Source organism: Melanostigma gelatinosum (assembly GCF_949748355.1).
Source record: "Melanostigma gelatinosum genome assembly, chromosome: 9".
Taxonomy (NCBI): domain Eukaryota; kingdom Metazoa; phylum Chordata; class Actinopteri; order Perciformes; family Zoarcidae; genus Melanostigma; species Melanostigma gelatinosum.
Genome location: NC_136642.1, coordinates 13,748,148 through 13,766,761, shown reverse-complemented (window position 1 = coordinate 13,766,761; position 18,614 = coordinate 13,748,148). Strand labels below are relative to the sequence as shown.

The following is an 18,614-nucleotide window of genomic DNA, read 5'->3' as shown; positions in this document are numbered from 1 at the left end:
AGCCCACAGGCCTCAACTGCGTTTCCCTGCTCTCCTCTTTTTCTGAGCTTTACCGAGAATGACCGAAATTCCTCGGACATCCTGTAAAGCCATCAACCTGATTTCCCCTCATGTCAAAATGTAATGGGTTGTGGAATACTGTAGCATAGCACGTCCAGGCACTGAGAAAACACGACCTCGCTTTAAGGCATGAATAGCAGTGTAAGCAACTGTGTGCTACACCTTGGCAAAAGTAAGAACGGAGACACATGCTATGGTACATAATACTGAAAGGGACAGAAAAGTGAAACTTTAAGCGGTAAGATGAGAACCTACACTATATAGAGCAATGGGTTGGAGGAAATAAACATTTACGCCATGACATCACACCTCCTTCATCTGTATAAAATCTTAGAAATGGGTTTGCGCAGCTCTCCATGATCTATTATTGGCAGAATCACTAAACATAGAGCATGCTACTGAACTATCAGTTGGAGAGAGCTATCCCAGCTGGGGCATGCGCTATGTATGACAGGAAAGTGAGACCTGTCTGCACCCAGAATATATCCAGGTTGGATCAAAAAATAAATTAGCACCGTTGCAAACACTCTTAATGAGTCACCAGCTGGGGAAGTTAAAACAGACGGGGGTTACGCTAAATATAAGCACAAGCACATGAGATAAAAATACAGTATGTTGCATCAGACATGTGTGAAACAAGACAAGTGGTGAAGCCTCCAAACCACAATTCCCCCAGCTGACGCTCAGCTCTTCCCTAAAAGCCAAATAACAAATGACAAAGCCCCTCTGTTAATATTCAGGTCACTCTTTCATGACGACCCTTTATCTGTCTGAGAATATCTACTGTATCGTGAGCACAGCTGATGTGATATTTTAGTCACGCAAGCAGATCAAGTGACAGAGCGCTTGGTCTTGTGATGATAAGAATAATAGTCACATTTAATTGCAGACGTCTAGCATTTCAAATAAGTCCTCCAGGAAGAGAGGAAGCCTTTCTGCATAAAAGGACAGTGCTGCAAATAGATTTAGCGTTATTTATTCACATGAATGGCTCTTATTAGACATACAGTATAACATTACAAGTGAGCTCAGCACACAGTGAACTCAAATGAGTATCTTGGAGGTTTCATAACTGCATACTAATTCGTAAACTTGTCTTGTTGCTCCTATTCCTGATTACTGTATGAAAAGCATGAGGAATATATTTACTGTCTCAGTACGTATTACTTGATGTTATGTTGCCGGAGAAAGTTTGATCTATATACAAATATGTGCTTTGAAATTAAAGGTTATGTAATTTCTTCAATGTATGGTAAGGCAATATACGATAATACCGATTCATAACAAGTCAAGATCACAATAAAATATTCAGGTCTGTAGTGCCTGGGGTAGAAACTGATACCAGTCACTTGAGAGTTCAACATAGAATGCAGGGTATTGCAGTGTACTATGGTTTACTTAGTTATACTTTCATCTGGTTCCAAACGGGATGCACAGCCAGCTATGTTCAGAAAGTATGAAATTGTGTAATAATAATGAGATAAACTCTTGCATCAAAAGAAAACAGCAGATCTGATGAGAAAATGTCCCTGCCTGAAAGGCTTATGAATGTTCCATTATAGAAGAGCCGTCTGTTTGCCAAGTCAGGAAATGGCCATGCTGTTTTGATGAGACAAACATCCATAGAAATTCAGCATTTCTGCAGGGTGCTAATTTGTCATGCCCCGCCACAACATGCACAATGTATAGGAGGCCATCCAATCTCCTGCTGGCTCTTGGGGTCATTATGAAAGGAAAAATCACAGCAATATAGACAGGGAGAATGAGGTGGATTCCTGCATTAAGTGGATGAGGCCCTCCACACTACAGAACTTGGGTTACACTACAGCCTACTACACATATGGAGCTGTTTGTCCCACATTCCCTCCGTTTTTTTACGACAAAAATAAAACCCTTACTGTGTCAGCTAAAAGAAACATCCAATATTGCACCATGTCATTGGATAATGTAGCTCTAAGTGTCAGAGACGCCCAACGGTCTTTGTTGTATGTTGGGCGCAGTCAAATAACTCGGCGGGAAATGTTTCCTCTCTGCTACAACAGTACAGACGGTCCTAAAATAATTTAAAATGCTTCCTTCAAATCATCATTCTGGTGCAGGGCAATGTCTGCATCTTTCCTTCGCAATAGTGATCACGGGATGTCGAGCTGACACTGGACTCCATGCTCTGCCGGGGTTTCTGTGGACTCGACATTTTCCAAAGATAACATGGGCCAAAGATTTCCACTCACGGGCAGGCTGAGGCCCTGCTGAGGCAGCCAGCCTGATGTGGAACAGACAAAAAAGAGCTGGCTGAAGACGCCTACTAAGATCCATAGCGCTGTACTCTGTGATATGCCTTCAAGGTCTGTACTTAGTTACTATAAATGAGAGAAACAGTGTTCTTTAAATGCACTTAGGGGATAAAGAACCAGACCCAGGATGCTTTGCTGGTTTGATAACATGATACCATCGGTGAAGAATAATAAGGATGTCATCAAATACAAAAAACAAAGAAAATCAAGTGCATTTACGTGCATTCCCTCAACTTACTATAACTCTTCACTAATTGCTCCTGTTGTCCAATAACTCCATGTTTCACATAGACGTGATATATTGTCCCTTTTCTATTAGGTTAATTGAGATATCCAGGAAAGGCTTGTCCCTCTGAGAGAGCCTGGAAAGCCCGGCCTGGCGGTGTGCATAGTCATACACCACATGACGTCTTAGCAGGGGAACATTCCTCCATGTCTTTTTCTCTCCCTCCAAAACCATCTTTCTCGATTTAGAAACGGGGGGCACGAAAAGCGGTTTCGCACAAAAATACGGGGCAGCAGATTAATCCAAAAATAAGCCATAAAAAAACCTGATATATGTGAAATGTCCCAGACTGGGAATGAAATATCATTTCTCCTACTGAGGAACTTTCCACAGGAGGAAATACATGAGACTGAATTACACTTAACCTCTTTCCTCTGTGTGCCAATGAAAAATAGAATAAAAAAATGGTTTATAAGCTTAACATTGCCATACAACACCATTCCCATTACCTAACAGAATATCTCCACGAAGAGCAGCTACCCACAGTATGTCCAAAAGATAGAGTCTTGGAAGAAATTCAACACAACTAATGCCAAACAGTCTTTTTAAATGATTTTCTTTCCAGCTATGCCATAGTAAACATCACAGAGGAAGGCAGAGGACTGGAATGATGTTATGCTCTTTGTATTCGATGAGGATACAGGAGCTGGGATTGTGTCTCTTTTCCATAAATCATTTGATGGTGACAGGAGGTGGTCCTTTAGTCCCTCAGCCCGCCCCCGCCGGCTGACCTCAGGGGTGACCGCTTCCCTCAAGTGTCAACCCAAACAAAAAAGGACTGCAGCCAGCCCCCATAGCCGGAACTATAGAGGTCACACAGGCCTGTGCCAAACCAGCCCTTTCATCCTATAGCATTTTACAGGATCAGCATCCTAGAACACAGGCATCAAAGACAGAGAGACAGAGTGTGTGTGTGTGTGTGTGTGTGTGTGTGTGTGTGTGTGTGTGTGTGTGTGTGTGTGTGTGTGTGTGTGTGTGTGTGTGTGAGAGAGAGACAGAGACAGAGAGAGAGAGAAACGACCTCTATGGCCCTCAATATGTGTGCAACGTATGTGTAGGAGGGTGGGGGATAATCCTGGTAAGCTGTGCGGTGGGGGTCTCCAGGTGGCCCAGAGGGTTAGACAGGGTTAACTCTCGTTGACCCAGGCTCTCTGCTGTCAGAAGTAAGAGATCAAACTGAGGTTTGTCGAGGAAACCAGGACAATGTGGCATGTCCCTCATGTAATACAGTCTCTCAAAAGAGCTGAAATGGGATATCTTTTCATTATGTAAACGAGCATCAGGAATACATCAAATCCTAGACTTTGTTATGAAACCAAATGGTTGTGAGAGCACTCCTCTGTTTCTGTACGTATGAAATGTCAAAGATGCAATATGTGATCATGCCCAAACTAACTCTTATCATCGTATGCCAAGTTTGAAGAAAACACCAGTTGTATTTGATCCAATAAAGCGAAATGATAGTGTCTGTCTTTAGACAAGCCTCGGCAGGGGCACATGTCTGGTTGGCAGGTTGATCTCTAACACTTCCTCTAAATACTGAGACACAAAAGTGTCAGATGGCAGCACATGGCAGGGTGTGGGTCTCCTATAGTGTCGTTTTAAGTAGTATCGGAGTTCCTGCAGCCTGCAACAGCTGACTGTTGGGAGTTAGGGGTCACAGTCTAATTTTACTGATCAGTATGAAGTGTGGAAAAATTCTTGAAACTATGTAAATGTATTGTTTTGTCCAGACAGAGGACGTAATACGAGTTTTGACATTGAGGTATGTAGATGTTGTCTGGAAATGCTTCCTGGAGTAGAATAAATGTTACATTTGTTCCAGGGAGGATGACAAAGCGTGAGCTGTGAGGAAAATAAAAATGACGGAACTGTAACTGATTATTTTTACAGCACTATATTGTATGTTCTCTATATATAATTGAGCTAAAAAAAACCCGAATACAAAGCATGAAATCTTTTACTGATAACAGAATAATTTATAACGGATACAACATGCAGTAGCATACTCGCTTGTGGCTTGTGGATTTAAAGTAGTACACATATGAACTGTATGAGTTTGTATGTTGTCAGGGCTCTGGAATTTGACAATTGGGAAAAATAACGGGATTGGGAGTAAAAGCTTGCAGAGCGCCATAAACATTTTCATTTGTCGCTCATGTGACTCCCTGGGATCTGGCTAGTCTGATCAAAATGCGATGAATGTGTTAAAGAAGTCTGACCCCTCGCCTGTGACAGGGTCCCATAGGGACAAAGCGCAGACGGCAGTGGTCAGAAAGCAGGTGTGTGTACAGACTTAGCATGCGTAGACAGCAATGTTGTGTCAGTTACCAAATGTTGCCTAGACAGCCACTGCATACCTATAGTGATAACGGCATTTTAATAAGTTCACATGCCTAATGATGACAGTCTGATGTTTCTCTTTCTCTTAAACACATGAACAGAAGAAACCATACTAGTCTCAAGGGCATATATGTGGTTCATGATGACACATGTGATTGCATTTTATTTGTGAAAAACCATAACAATTGCTCACTATCTTTGCCACATAGGTCACCAGTGGTCTTCTGCATAAAGGCTATGAATGGATGCTGCACTCCGTGCATCTCTTGAGAGAAAAGTAAAACATTACTAAAGTAGATGGCCTCTACCATTACCCAGCAAGCATCATGTTTGATGATTGCCAGCAGACACTCTGATACTGTCCTTTGGTTTTCTCAAATTAGTACTGGATTTAGGAATACGGGTAAGAGAACGCTCATCCTAGGTTACCTGGTCCAGGCTCCAATTTTTAAAATATATGTTTATATACATATGTTTTAAATTAGCTTGTTAGACTTTGTGGTTCATGTTAATTTGTGTGGACACTGTGTCAGAAAGCTGTTGGTTGAGGCTTTACATTGTGGTGGCATTTCACTGAATTGCATGATATTTAAATAAAAGATAATATAATATTCAAGAGCATAATGCAATTCATTTTATTGAATAGATGTTTGTAGATTGTGTCCGCCCCTATTTAGTATTTATGTGTGTGTGAACAGCAAAAACTGAATGAAATCCAATACTGCCTCTCTTAGCTTTGTGTTGAACCTTGCTAATACAAAAGGCATTCATCATAGAACAAGCAGGGAGAACAGCCACTGGTGTCATTGAATTCTGAGGTCCAGACACTGGGAGAGATTCAAACATTTTTCACATTTCCAAACGCAGAGATTAAAGGCTTATACACAGGCTTTTATCTTATAAACAAGAGGTCTAGGCAAAACATGTTAGTGCTTTGTGTGTTCAATGATCCTTAAGTGACCGCTGAGAAAAACCACCACACAACACACATGAATAGATCTGAATGGATCACAACAATGTGTGACATATTCACTGAAAGATGAGATTTGGCTTTAACCACAACAATGATGTAAACACGGCTCGCTTTCCTCACAACTTCAGGACACATCTCTTTTGGTTTATACCAAAAGAGATTTTCACTCCTCTTTATAACACAGACTAAGCAAAAGCAGACAATGTTTCTTTTACTCGCACCACGGAGTATAGGATTGGGTAAGCTGCTTGTTCAAATGTAATTAGTTCAGAATTTTTCACCACAGAATTTGACAATTCCTTGTTGAATTTGGGAACGTTCTCCCGTTGCAAATTACCGCGGCTCCAGCCATGTCATTAGTGAAAAAATGCTCCCTAAATTCACACGTTCTTATGCCAATGCGTGAGTGTTCTGCATTGGTAAGAACCTTCACTACCGTGTGCGACATGCGTTTCATGTAGCCTCAGTTTCAGACAGAGTCATCCCAACTGCCAGACATGCCTGAACCGATTAAAGTATAGCCGACATTCACAGGCATTGAGACCTCTTCTCTTTCCCCCCCCTATCTACTGTATGGCTTTTTTCTTCTGCTTCAAAGAACATAACAAAGGCCGTCCAATCTTCTCCTGCTACAGCCACTGTAAGTGGTCCCCTTCAGAGCCATGGGTGGGCTGCAAGAGGAGATTCTCCTGGTGCTTGAGCTCTGTATTTCAATGGGCTCTCCAATCAACCAACAACGTCTGGAATGGAGGTGGAAGGATCGAGTATTTCAGCTTCAGTTGCGCCCTTAATTAAAAGCCAAGTGAGAACACTACGCCTACTTTTGTAAATTTGATTGCATAAAACTTGCCCCGCTACAGACAGCATCCTCCATTGTGTTTTCCAAGATAAGTCTTAGTATCTGTAAAATATGTATTTTGTTACTTCTTGTTGATGTTTCATCAGTATCAACTGCATTGAATGCTCTATTTATTTTTATTTTTTTTTATTTTACAGAATTCCTGAATCCCTCTCTAACCTCAGTGTTTGTAGAAGGTGAATATAAATGACAGTGAAAAGGCTATCATGTTTCATTAAAGGCCACAATATAAATATTACTCATCCCACCTCTGCCCTAGACTTGAGCTTACATTAGCTCTAAAAATAAGAACTGTAGTTCTTACTTGGCCTTGAACGTGTTTGAAGCTGATGAAGAGAAACAGATACCTGATGACCTATAGATAATATTTAGAGTGGATCACAACATGGTCTAAATATCCATAATCATTCCACAGCTGTTTATCATGCCTCCCCTCTGGGTGGCTACACTGTTGTGAACTAGAACACGAGTAGACGGCTCTCAAATCATTAACACATCACCACAAATTGCCACAGACTTTCTACCTTTGCCAATGGCTCATGATGAATATGCCTGAAGTTCCTGTTGGCGCCCAGTCAGTCACCACAACACAATGAGAAGCATGGGAAGCCAGAGCTACAGCACAGAATGGAGTCATAGAGAGATTAAAAAAGGACATTGTTGATCTCTCTCAAATCATGTATTAAAGCAGCTACTCTTTACCTGATGAAATAGAAACGTCATCATATGTGGCCAGGGCATGGGAAGCTGGCAAGTCAGAGGGAGGCTGCAAAAGCAGAACGAGGTGGAAGACACAGGGATACTACTGTCCTCACGTCTTTCATTTAGGAGAGAAAAAGAGAGAGACACAGCAAGTATGTGCAACATACACAGTAAACAGTTCTGATTCTTATTCTGAAGGAGAGCATGAACGCTACCACAATTGCGACACGCCCTCTACAAAAAAACGATGACATGAAAAAAGTCTCTCCACCAATTAGGAGTGAGTACAATAGTCCAGTATCCAATTTACACAGTGCAAAAATCCCCCTCAACAGGTCATGTCAAGCTTTACTTTTCCAGCTGATGTCAGCTCAAAGACTAAATTGATCTCCGCACAAGAACGTGACAGAAAATCCAATAAATCCTCCTTCAAAGCAAAACAGCCATTATGCATGATTCAAAGCTATAGCCAGCTGTGGCAACACTACTTGATCCAAGGTGCGAGAAGAAATAACAGCGCTGTGTCATAGAACGTTGGATGAGTGACAGTTACTGTAACGACAAACAGAGAAGATATGAAGTGTTTTGGTTCTCTTTAGTGTTTCTCATATTTTCCTAAAATGGATGCGCCGAGGGAAAGAGACGTTTCCTTACAAAGACATTGACATCAAAGCTGAAGAAAAAGAAAAGGAGCCTGCATGACAAGCGAGAGACGATGTGAGATGGAATTCCATGGCACACCGTGATTTGGCTGAAGGCCAGACGGTTACTGAGTTAAAGGTAGGGGTTTTTTTCGACTCAATACTGGCACTTAAATGCCCACATAGTATAACCGCAGACCCCAAAGTCAAATATGACAAAGATGATGAATTACACGCTGTCTGAAACTCAAAAAAGTAAAAGTTCAGCGATAGATGATGGTACATATATAGCATAGAGGCACGTTTAGTAAAGCATAACCGGCAAAACTCACAACTAGTTTAGTGCTGAAATGATCAACACAAAATAATAGATTGTTTTCTTTTTCTTTCTTTTCACTACTTATTGAGATTTGAAAGACCAAACAATGAATCAATGAATCATTCAAACAATCATCAGAATAATTGAAGAAAATATATAAATATGCCATAATGGCATTTAAATCTGTCAGTATTGAGTAAAATCTTTAAGATACATGGAAAGAAATGTATGAGTTTTCTGAGTCTGCTCTTCTCTGTCCTCTCTCCATGAAGGATGCACACAGAGGGCAAACATCGGCTGTGAAGAGGCACCTCAAACCTCAGCTCCAAACCATGATAGACACTCTGTGTAAATACACAATAAACAGTTCTCTGCAGACATCAAATAAATGTTGGTTTCAATAAAAACAAACTCAGAGTCTGTGGCTACTGAGATTACACACCTGTCCACTTCAACAAAGACCGCTCCAGTCTCACAGCAGTGGTAAACCCCACAGTGGTCTGGTTCACATGGCATCCACTCTTAGCGTCTCAACTCATACGTCATGATATGTCATTGAAAAACGAAATTTTGTTATAAGCTGACTGTAAAATGTGAGTTAAACCAATTTTGAACCAATCATAGGATTTTTCTGAGGAGTTTGGCTAGTTTGTCCGAAGTGAATAGAGATGAAAACACAGAATATCATTCTTTTCTGCACTCAAACTCAATCATGAGGCTATACGAGCCCTTGTTATGCACAGGAATACAATTTTGCACACTGGTCAGGCTGCATGCTCACATGTCTCCCTCTATCCTGTAAACACAGCAAGAAAAACAGAAAATACTCTCCTCTTGGATAAAAACATACACAGCTCTCTTCTTATTTGGACGGGTGAGGAGCAGCAATGAGGGGCCTTACAACTGGAACCAGATGGCTTCTTAATATGTGCATGCCTTTGCATGAGTGTGTGCATGTGAACGCGAGCATATGAGCGTGCTTACAAGAATTCATGTCGGAGTAGTCGCCAAACTTGTACAGTATGTGAAGCATTAGCTCTGGAAAAAGTTGCATTTTAGTTGTGAGGGCACGGGGACAAACTGAGGGGAAACATTGTCCTTTACTGTTGCCCATGAATGAAGCATTACCCTAAACTACGTTGTTATCTCTCTGCATGGGGTTGTTGGGTTCACGGCCAAACAGAGATTATATAAAAACAGAGTGAGGGAAAGTGTGAGGTGAGCGATACCATCAAACACTGATCTAGGTTTGCTATCAGCTGTGAGTTGTAAAAAAAGACCAACTCCACTGCGCTACTCTTCCTGAGATGTTTGCGGCCTCATATTTCTCTTATTTGGCACGGTGTTGTTGACGTTGGCCTCCTGGGGTGACTCTTAGTCCATGATCCCATTTTGGGGTCTCTTTATTGGAAGTCAGAGAGGCAATTTGATCTTCCTCTGTGTCTCCTGTGCCACGTGATATGCATGACTAGAAATTTGATTTGATTGCTTTAATGTGACTCTAAACTGTGGTGCAGCGCCGAGGATTCTCATGAGGTTCTCTAATCCGAAGGTGCATTGTGACAGTGTTCATACAGATAGTAATAACCAGGTAATAATGCCAAATAAATGCAATAATAGAGTTTTTCACATTGTCCCAGAATCTTTTTCAACGGATGCAGAGAACTGGATATGAGTCATAACCTTGGGTAACTCTTGAGTCTTTGCAAAATGATAGCAGGCATTTCAAGCTGTTCTTCTTTTTTTTTTACTGGGCAAGTTAATGACCGGAATTGTTTTTTATGTGTATTCACAAAACTGCAGATGGCTTTGTACAGATCTGGCAGAGTGTGTGGAAAAGACAGACACTGTGGTTGGGAGCACCGCGATAACCCGCTGGTGATCTTATCCTCTTACTCTTAAGTCAATGTGTTGACATACTATACAGACAGTACACACACACACACACACACACACACACACACACAACACTCATAATAATATACTGATTAGATAAACATACATTGAATGACCCTCACTTAACAGCGTATATATTTCCATGCTACTAAATTGTAAGCTTCCAGAAACTCATTCTCCAACACGGCTTTCAGAGGGATAATCGTCGAGTATTTACTGCTCGTCGTCTTCCATCTTAACTACTTCAGAGTTTTCAGCTGTCAAACCGAAGATCAAAACTACCGATTTGACAAAATTAGAGCGCAAAAAAGAAAGTCAACAGCAGTCACAATGAATCCTGTGCTGAGTCCGGATTATAAGAGGTTGTAAAGACAAGGCAGTTAATCCAGTAAGAATGTGTCACCTCTTATTACAGCTGTCACTCCTCAGCTGAGATCAATGTGGTGACAGACGAACCTGCTCTAAAAGGGGAACACCGACACAGTTTAGCTTTCAAATGTATGAGTTTTACGTTTGTGAATAATAACTACTTGTCATGAACAAAACAAAAAAAAGAAGTGTTTTCTCTCTCACGATTTGTGATTGATGTAGACCTGGCTGCATATGAAAGGGTTTGTATGACTCGTCAGAGTTCAAGAGGGTTTTCTGGAGAAGGAGAATTTTCTGGATTGCAGTTGATAGATTTACCACATCAAATGTTAGCCGAGCATTGCATGAATGTCATTAACTGCCAGAGGAGCAGCATCTGACTGGACATCTGTATGAACTCAAGAAAAGCTAGTTTGGTGTCTTTATTTTGCAAGAGCTGCTGCTGATTACAAAACATATGTGACATTTGTCAATTCTTAACTTTTAACCATTTAAACATCCACACCATGATCTCTCTCCGTCTCTCTTCCTGTCTCCAAATTATCCGTAACAGGCAACTCGGGCCGCCTCAGAAACAAAATGGCATGTAAAAAGAGGTCCTACTGTACTGTACTTGCAGACAACACGAGAATAAGCACGGCACTGCTTTGATCAGGCCCTGGCTACCACATCCAGCCCACCGACAACAATAACAACCCGACCATTTAAACAGGCTGCGGCCAATGCTTACACGCAGAGAGGGATGAGTTGAGTGTATTTTCTAAATCCCAGGCTGGTCAAACAAATATAAACAAAGAAGAAAAAAACACATCCATTCAAAAGTCATTTTCTTTTTTATCCACAAAAGGACTGAAGCATCAATCAAGTAATGTATATAGCATGCATACACACAAATATACAAGGAGCTTCATACTAATGAGACTACACTCAGAGATAAATATTTATATGGTGCCTGGTCTGCACTTTTAGTACACAGAGAGCCTGGACTACATCACTGTGTGATGAAAACAAATCACTGTGCCAGAGGAAGATCGGTACACAGCACCTTAATAAACCATTAGCTCTTTGGGTGAGCACTTTTCTTCCTCCGCTGACTCTGATGCATAGATTTCTGCCTGGTCCATGCAGAACCATTTGTATGTGACAGCTAAGGACGATGATTAGGGAAGCCTGGATTAGGTCTTGCTGTGGCTCATGACACATGCACATATACACACACACAAACAAAATGAAAGCCAGCCCTGTGATGTGTACATTTGGAGAAACCCCCAAAACCTGATGACATAAACAAAGTTGTGTACTTCTTAATTAAACCTTCAAATAGATGCAATGGGAAAACCACATAATAGTGCTACAAGACAGAGATTACATGATTGTAACCAACTCATCGCTCATGTTAATGGTGTGGGTATAAAGAAAATATCTTGACAACGTGGGTGTTGCTAACTTAGGACCTTCAACAAATTACATCCAAACAGCACGGGACATGTTGAAACAAGCACCCTTTAGCCTAATGCTAACACAAGAGTGGTGCTATTAGTTCAAGCGTGTCAGACTCAAACAAAAGGAGCATTTCTAACTGTGTTAAAGCCACTCTGATGCCTCTGTACATTTTGCGCTGGCTATTCTCCAAAGGCACTTTATTATAACAGGCTTTTTTTCATTGTATAAAATCTCCTAATTATTGAGAGACAAAAAAGTATGGCCACTGCCAGACACTTTTTTGCTGACAATTTTGGCCTTTACGAGCTGACAGCAGAGAAATGCTCTATCCCTTAATGCAGAGCAAGTGCACAGCCTAAAGAATACCATGCCGTTTGTCTTTGGGAGATAACGAGTTATCTCCTGTGCGGAGCAGGAAAATCACCCAGTAATTCTGCACTCATGGGCTACGAGGTAAGCCCTCTAGTCAGATAAAATTAGGATCAAATGTCTGGACAAGTTAACAGTAACGGTGACCACCTCGCCCAGAGGAAATAAATCAGCGAGCCACGCGGGCAGTCACTGAGGGAGGCTAAAGAAAGGGCAACAGGTGGCTGTCAACTTAAAGAGAAAGAGGGTCATCATCCACTTAGAGAAGAGCAGCAAGTCTGTCTGCCACTCCACAGGCTCCACTAAGCTAAGCCAAGCAGCAGCAGGAGGAGAAAATAAGGTGAAGCCAGTTCAGACCATGTGTGGACAAGGTTCAGCCATGTTCAGCATGTGATTGGAAATATAGGGATCCAGTGTTATAAAATCAGGGAGCATCTCCCAACAGTATCATTAAGAATAGGAACACGGAAATACAGTAGAGTAAAACAGACATTTCCGTTCAAATCAACGTAGCAGGATGGTCAGAGCAGCAGCCATTTTTATGTGCACCATTGCCACTGTGACCGTTGTAGTGGAATAATTAACTCTTAATTCATTAATTAATTAATTCTGCATTAACTAAATGCAGACTTGCTGAGGTGATATTTTGCAGTTACGAATAAAACGAGGGAGGCTAAAGAAAGGGCACAGAGAGCAAGAATACATTTGTAAAAATTAAAAAACCTCCATTCACTCTTGTCACAGCATAGGAAAGCACACTGCTAATACCAGATGAGTGACAGCTTTGTTTGGCTTATTTTCTGCAACCAGTGTAGCATTAAAGCATCGTGGAATTAGCAAGTTGGCTAGCTGACTAGCATACAGCTGGCTTGGGGAGCCCCATTAGCTCATCTGAGTCCTGGTGAGTTCGACCCACAGCATCATCTGGCTGCTTTTGTCATGTCATTAAGGTAAAAACACAATAAAAAAATTCTTCAAGCATACAGCTGGCTATCATTTCCTGGTTACAGAAAATTAGCCAATCAGAGTGCTGGAGATCAGCGGCAACGCTGAGTCGAACTCCCGAGCTAACAAGCCGGCCATCCCGCTGCGTCCGCCCTCTTGCTGGCAAGCCATGAATAGGAATTTAGCAAAGTTTGAAAACCCTCCAAATACAATATATCTTTTGGTGATTTACTGTATCAGTATTAGTTATAGTGTCAAGAACATCAAAGAGAAATCCTCTTTGTGATCACCTTGTGCTTACTAAACCTCATAAAGTTATTTCTCATTCCTATTTGGTCTCACCAATAGTTTAATAAATAAGCTGTCATGACTGAACAATCTCAATAAAAGAAGAACGTTTCCAAACCTTTCCATTGCACATCATGCATCAGCAGATGGACTAAATAGCCATAGATGACTATCATCAGAGTGACTTCATTCAAATGGTTTACTTCTACTGCAACAGAGAAATACGGCCCAATTTAAACTCTGACAATTTACAGCCTAATAGCTTTTCCAGGCATTGGGTTATTTTTACAGTGTAGAAGAGGCGCTGTGTGTCTCTGTGTAGGAATGCCTGCTTATCCACGTTCTGCTACTGACAGCTGTAGTGCTCTTTGCTAACAAACCCTAAAAGTCACAGGGAAATTACTTTTATGAGCTTGTGCATTGCTTTTAATCAAATCAAATCAGTTGAATCAAAACCCAACCTCTGATTGTCTAGTGTGTGTGTGTCTGCGTGTGTGTGTGTGTGCGTGTGTGTGTATGCGTTTGCAAGCATGCCACGTGCATGCATGTTTGCATATGTTTTCACTCAGCTCTTTGTGCATTACTCAAAGACACCAGGAGGCCCAATAAAACAAAGTGACAGAACACACCAACTCCAGAAAACATAAAATGTGTTCAGGCTTTGCTCCCTGCCAGTGGTCTGTTTCTCAGAGTGTTGTTAAAATGCTGTTAATTGTCGTTCAAATTAAAATTCTAGGCTATTTCCCAAAACTGCCACTGTGCAAGTTAAACAAGGACCTCAATAAAACAATCCCCTGGTAATAGAGGTAATTAATACTCACACCTCACTGGTCACATAGACGGAGAACCACAAATTGGCCATCATAAAGTTAGAAATGACAAATGTACAGCTTAGATGAAAGTACAGTTTATTACCCACCGATGCAGGCATGGACTCTGACAGACAGCTGTGTTCGAAGAATAACGCTGTGTTTCTTGCCCCTCCTGTGAAGAAAAAAAGACAAAAGGAGAGAAAGAGAATTGTTACAGGACATTGACCCATGCGTGATTCTTTAAATGTGTGTGTGTGTGTGTGTGTGTGTGTGTGTGTGTGTGTGTGTGTGTGTGTGTGCAAGCAAGCGCTGACAAGAACATATACTGCAAAGGTGCAACATGATGACAAATTATACCGTTTTATACCAGTCTTAATCAAACCCTTCACTATTTGCAGTTTGAACACAACAGGGAACAGCTTGAGGAACAGAACAGGGGAAAGGTCTCCAAAGGTGAAAATGAAGGATGGAAGTGGCTAAGAGGTCAACTCCCCCTCCTGGGTTAATGGAGATATGTCAAAACCCTATCACCGTCCTGTCAACTGCTTACAATGTCTGAATGACAGTCCAAAACAAAGACCACAACAATGCACCCCGATTCTATTCAATCGTGAAAGTGAATGTGAGGGCAGTGTAGTTTGTGTTTATACAAAGGACAATTTGGCTACTTAGAAGACACGGCCAAAATTTATGTGTAAAGTTTTGTGTAAAATTTGCCATTTTAAAGTATATGACTGGCATTATTCTATAATTATTTTAGTGGCAACAGTTCGCAAGAAAAGACCAAAACCAGGTGCAACCCTGTGAGTCATTGATGTGTTTCTAATGTGTTTCTAATGTGTTTTTGGACAATAAAGGACATCGACAGATAGAAAATACAGATTGCTATCAGCCTTATCCTTTAGGTGTTTTTCAGTCAGTCATAATGGATTCTGTCTGCCTGTGTTTGCATCTCAAACAACACCAGAGGAAGATAATGACTCAGATGTTGTTGTTGTTGTTGTGTCGTCTCAATTAATATGACAGACAAATGACATTTCAATCCCATGTTTAAAATTGCGGTGGTGGGGGCAACCTTTTTGTTTACATTTTGGATCACAGATTGTGCCTTCAACCTCCCGACCAGCTAAAGAAGCACAGAAGAAACCCGGAAGACACAACTGTGGACAAGAGCACAGCAGGTAGAGTTTCACAACAACCCCCCTCCTCATTCGGCTCTCTGACAAATAGGCTTTTATGCCGCCTGCACAAAGGCTGTGTGATTGTTCAGACTGGCACAGCGCCAGCGACAGACTGCTACTCTTAGTGACAATCAGGCAGCAGTGGGTATGACACGGAGAGAGAAAAAGCCTATCAGCACAGAAGGCAGGTCACACTGCAGCCTCGCCATAAACAAGCAGCATTACTGCATCACCAATCCAGACAGACATACTGACATCTTTCTTCCCTTGACCAGTCAGTGGAAGACTGCACTGACACACAAGCAGATTGCATGGTAGAGGAAATCTGTATATGCTCACTATTTATCACATATATTATCCAGAAACGAGAAGGGGGTGACACAGGAGCAACATCTGTCAACGCGGACCTTCAGTGGTGAGCTGAGACAGCAAACTGGAACTTAATCCTCTGTGATGCTGTTGAGGCGAATGGGTAACCAGATCCATTTTGTCACGAAAGTCTGCTTTCTCTCTGCTCGGCTGCAACAGTATCCCCGTGCTTAACCAAGACCTGAGGCTACGCAGGCCAACATGCTCATTATCAAATTAAACAAACACGCATGGTATATAAGTGAGGTTTTCAGACCCCCCTCACCAATTAAACATGAAAAGTGGACACTCCTTCAGACAGTGCTGCAGGCCTGTAAAGGGTGGAGCTCAAAGTTAGAGGAATAATAATAATTATGAAGAATGTCAGCCGAATAACAAATTGGCTACATGGTGGGATATAATACCGAGTGAATTCCCTGGTCCCCTTTTGGTCTTGTGTGCCAGAATGTTCTGGTTTCTTCTCGCGGTGGTGCTGTATAATCAACTCAAGCCAAGCGCATATTAAATCTGATTTATCATGTGCTACATCATGCTACTGAAATACCTTTGGTGCCACCGTTTGAATAACCATGACGATTCTTAATAATCTCATGAAATGAATGAACTTGACCATTACCCACAGCAATTGTTTTAAATTAGATGGCTTTATAAAGGATTGAATGAAAACATACGGTCATTTTTATTCGTTCTGTCCATGAAAAGAGGCAGTGCACTGTAAATATTTTTCACTTAATAGCATGAATCTGCTATTCATCATCATCACTTATCAAATGTTGCAAACAGGAATGCAGTTTTGGAAACATAACAACTATACCTGCCAATTAGACACCCCATATTATTTGCTTCTCTATTCATCTCCAATCTCCCGTCACTGCTGTGTCCTACAGGATAATACCTGCCAGCTCCTTGCTCTCTGGCTTCATCTAAGGGAGCATTACTGGCACTGTTTATAAAACAACTCAAAATGTGTACCCACAGAAGGTGAACACACGAACTTTGGATCCAGTAAAGCCAGTATCCCTCTCCTCGAAGACCAATTAGTGCCAGACAAGAAGGCCCCACGGAGGTCGACTGACTCAGCACTTCTTGATGAACACCCCTGCTTTCCTGCAACAGTGTCTACAGAGGGACACTAACCATTGACCAAGCCTCACACTCAAGACATGCACTCATGCACACACAACCACATGCACACTGAACAATCACCAAGCGGTTCCATTCTGTTAATAATACCTGTTAACTGCTCCACAAACGGGTATTTCATTTCCCTCCTTTAAGTTTAAGCTGCACTGTGTTTGACAATTCCTCTGCTTCTTTTCAAATGCACTTTTTCTCCTCAAATAAAAACCGTGTGCGCTGTGTGAGCGTGTAACAAACATGAGAATATTGAAAACAGAGCAGTCCCAAGAGAGATGAAATAAGATGATCAGAAACTCTGAACAGTTGAGGCAAGAGCAGTTGGATTTTAATAGGCTCGACTTCTAACTGGTTGTTGAACATATCAAGAACACTCAATAAAACAAAGAAAGGCATATTCAGCAAAAAAAATGTTGGCTTTCAGATATGCTTTATATGTACCAGGCCAGTGAAATGCTCAAACGTGTCTTATTCTGTGCTGTAGGTCAGCTACACAGTTCACATGCTGAATCAATTATGACAATTGTAACAGCACTTCATGTTATCTTCTCAAGACAAGTCAGGGAATATGTCCTTGAGGACTTACAACGTCACTAATTATCTGCCAATTGATGTCACAGATTTGAGCAAAAGTGACATCAAGCCCAATGCATAACTCCACGCATGAGTTCGATATGCATTAACATGTTTCCTACAACATCAGTCCTCAAATCCATGTAATCCACAAAAATATTCAAGGGCTATAAATGTCGGGCCATCTGATCCTAACTACGTCCCCCATATACTCCATCTCGGCTCAGGGCTACAAATACAGGAAATTGTGGGCACGGGGTCAATCAATCTATCACAGCTAGACAACTAAATGGCACACTGACTACCTGGAAGTGTGCAGAAATGTCTGAGCACATGCCTGGGCTGTATGGCCAGTTAATAACAAAGTGAGACTGTATCGGAGATGCGACAGGGGATTTATGAGTCACAATCGCCTATAGCTGAGCTTCAAACACGGTGTGGAAGTGATTATGGCCCTTAAGCTCCCGTGACATGGATATCTCCTGGCTGTGCAGCGCTCTGTCAGAGAATCATACTTTAATCTGTTTGTAAAGACACTAGGTATGACACGGGCGCCTCAGGAATGTAACCTGTCATTAGTATCAATTACAGATGGATTCAACGGCCAATGATCAGGAACTCAGGCAGTACGTGAATATAACACTATTCTCTTTCCAAAGGTATAGTGGCTAGCAAAAACAAGCAAAAACAGGTAATCCAACATTTTGCTTGTTAATAACTGGAGTTTGTGCAACAGAGTTATGTTGATATCAACT

At 41.5% G+C, this 18,614-nt stretch overlaps 1 protein-coding gene across 4 annotated transcripts in view; it reads right to left on the bottom strand.

The window, feature by feature from the left end:
* The window catches only part of fhod3b (formin homology 2 domain containing 3b), a 76,679-nt gene that overhangs the window by 49,678 nt on the left and 8,387 nt on the right, over positions 1 to 18,614 (bottom strand). For all 4 annotated transcript variants that reach the window (XM_079275267.1, XM_079275268.1, XM_079275269.1 and 1 more), the window contains exon 3: positions 14,707 to 14,771. In XM_079275267.1, the coding sequence (XP_079131393.1) occupies positions 14,707 to 14,771 (65 nt within the window). The remainder of the gene's footprint in view (positions 1 to 14,706; positions 14,772 to 18,614) is intronic.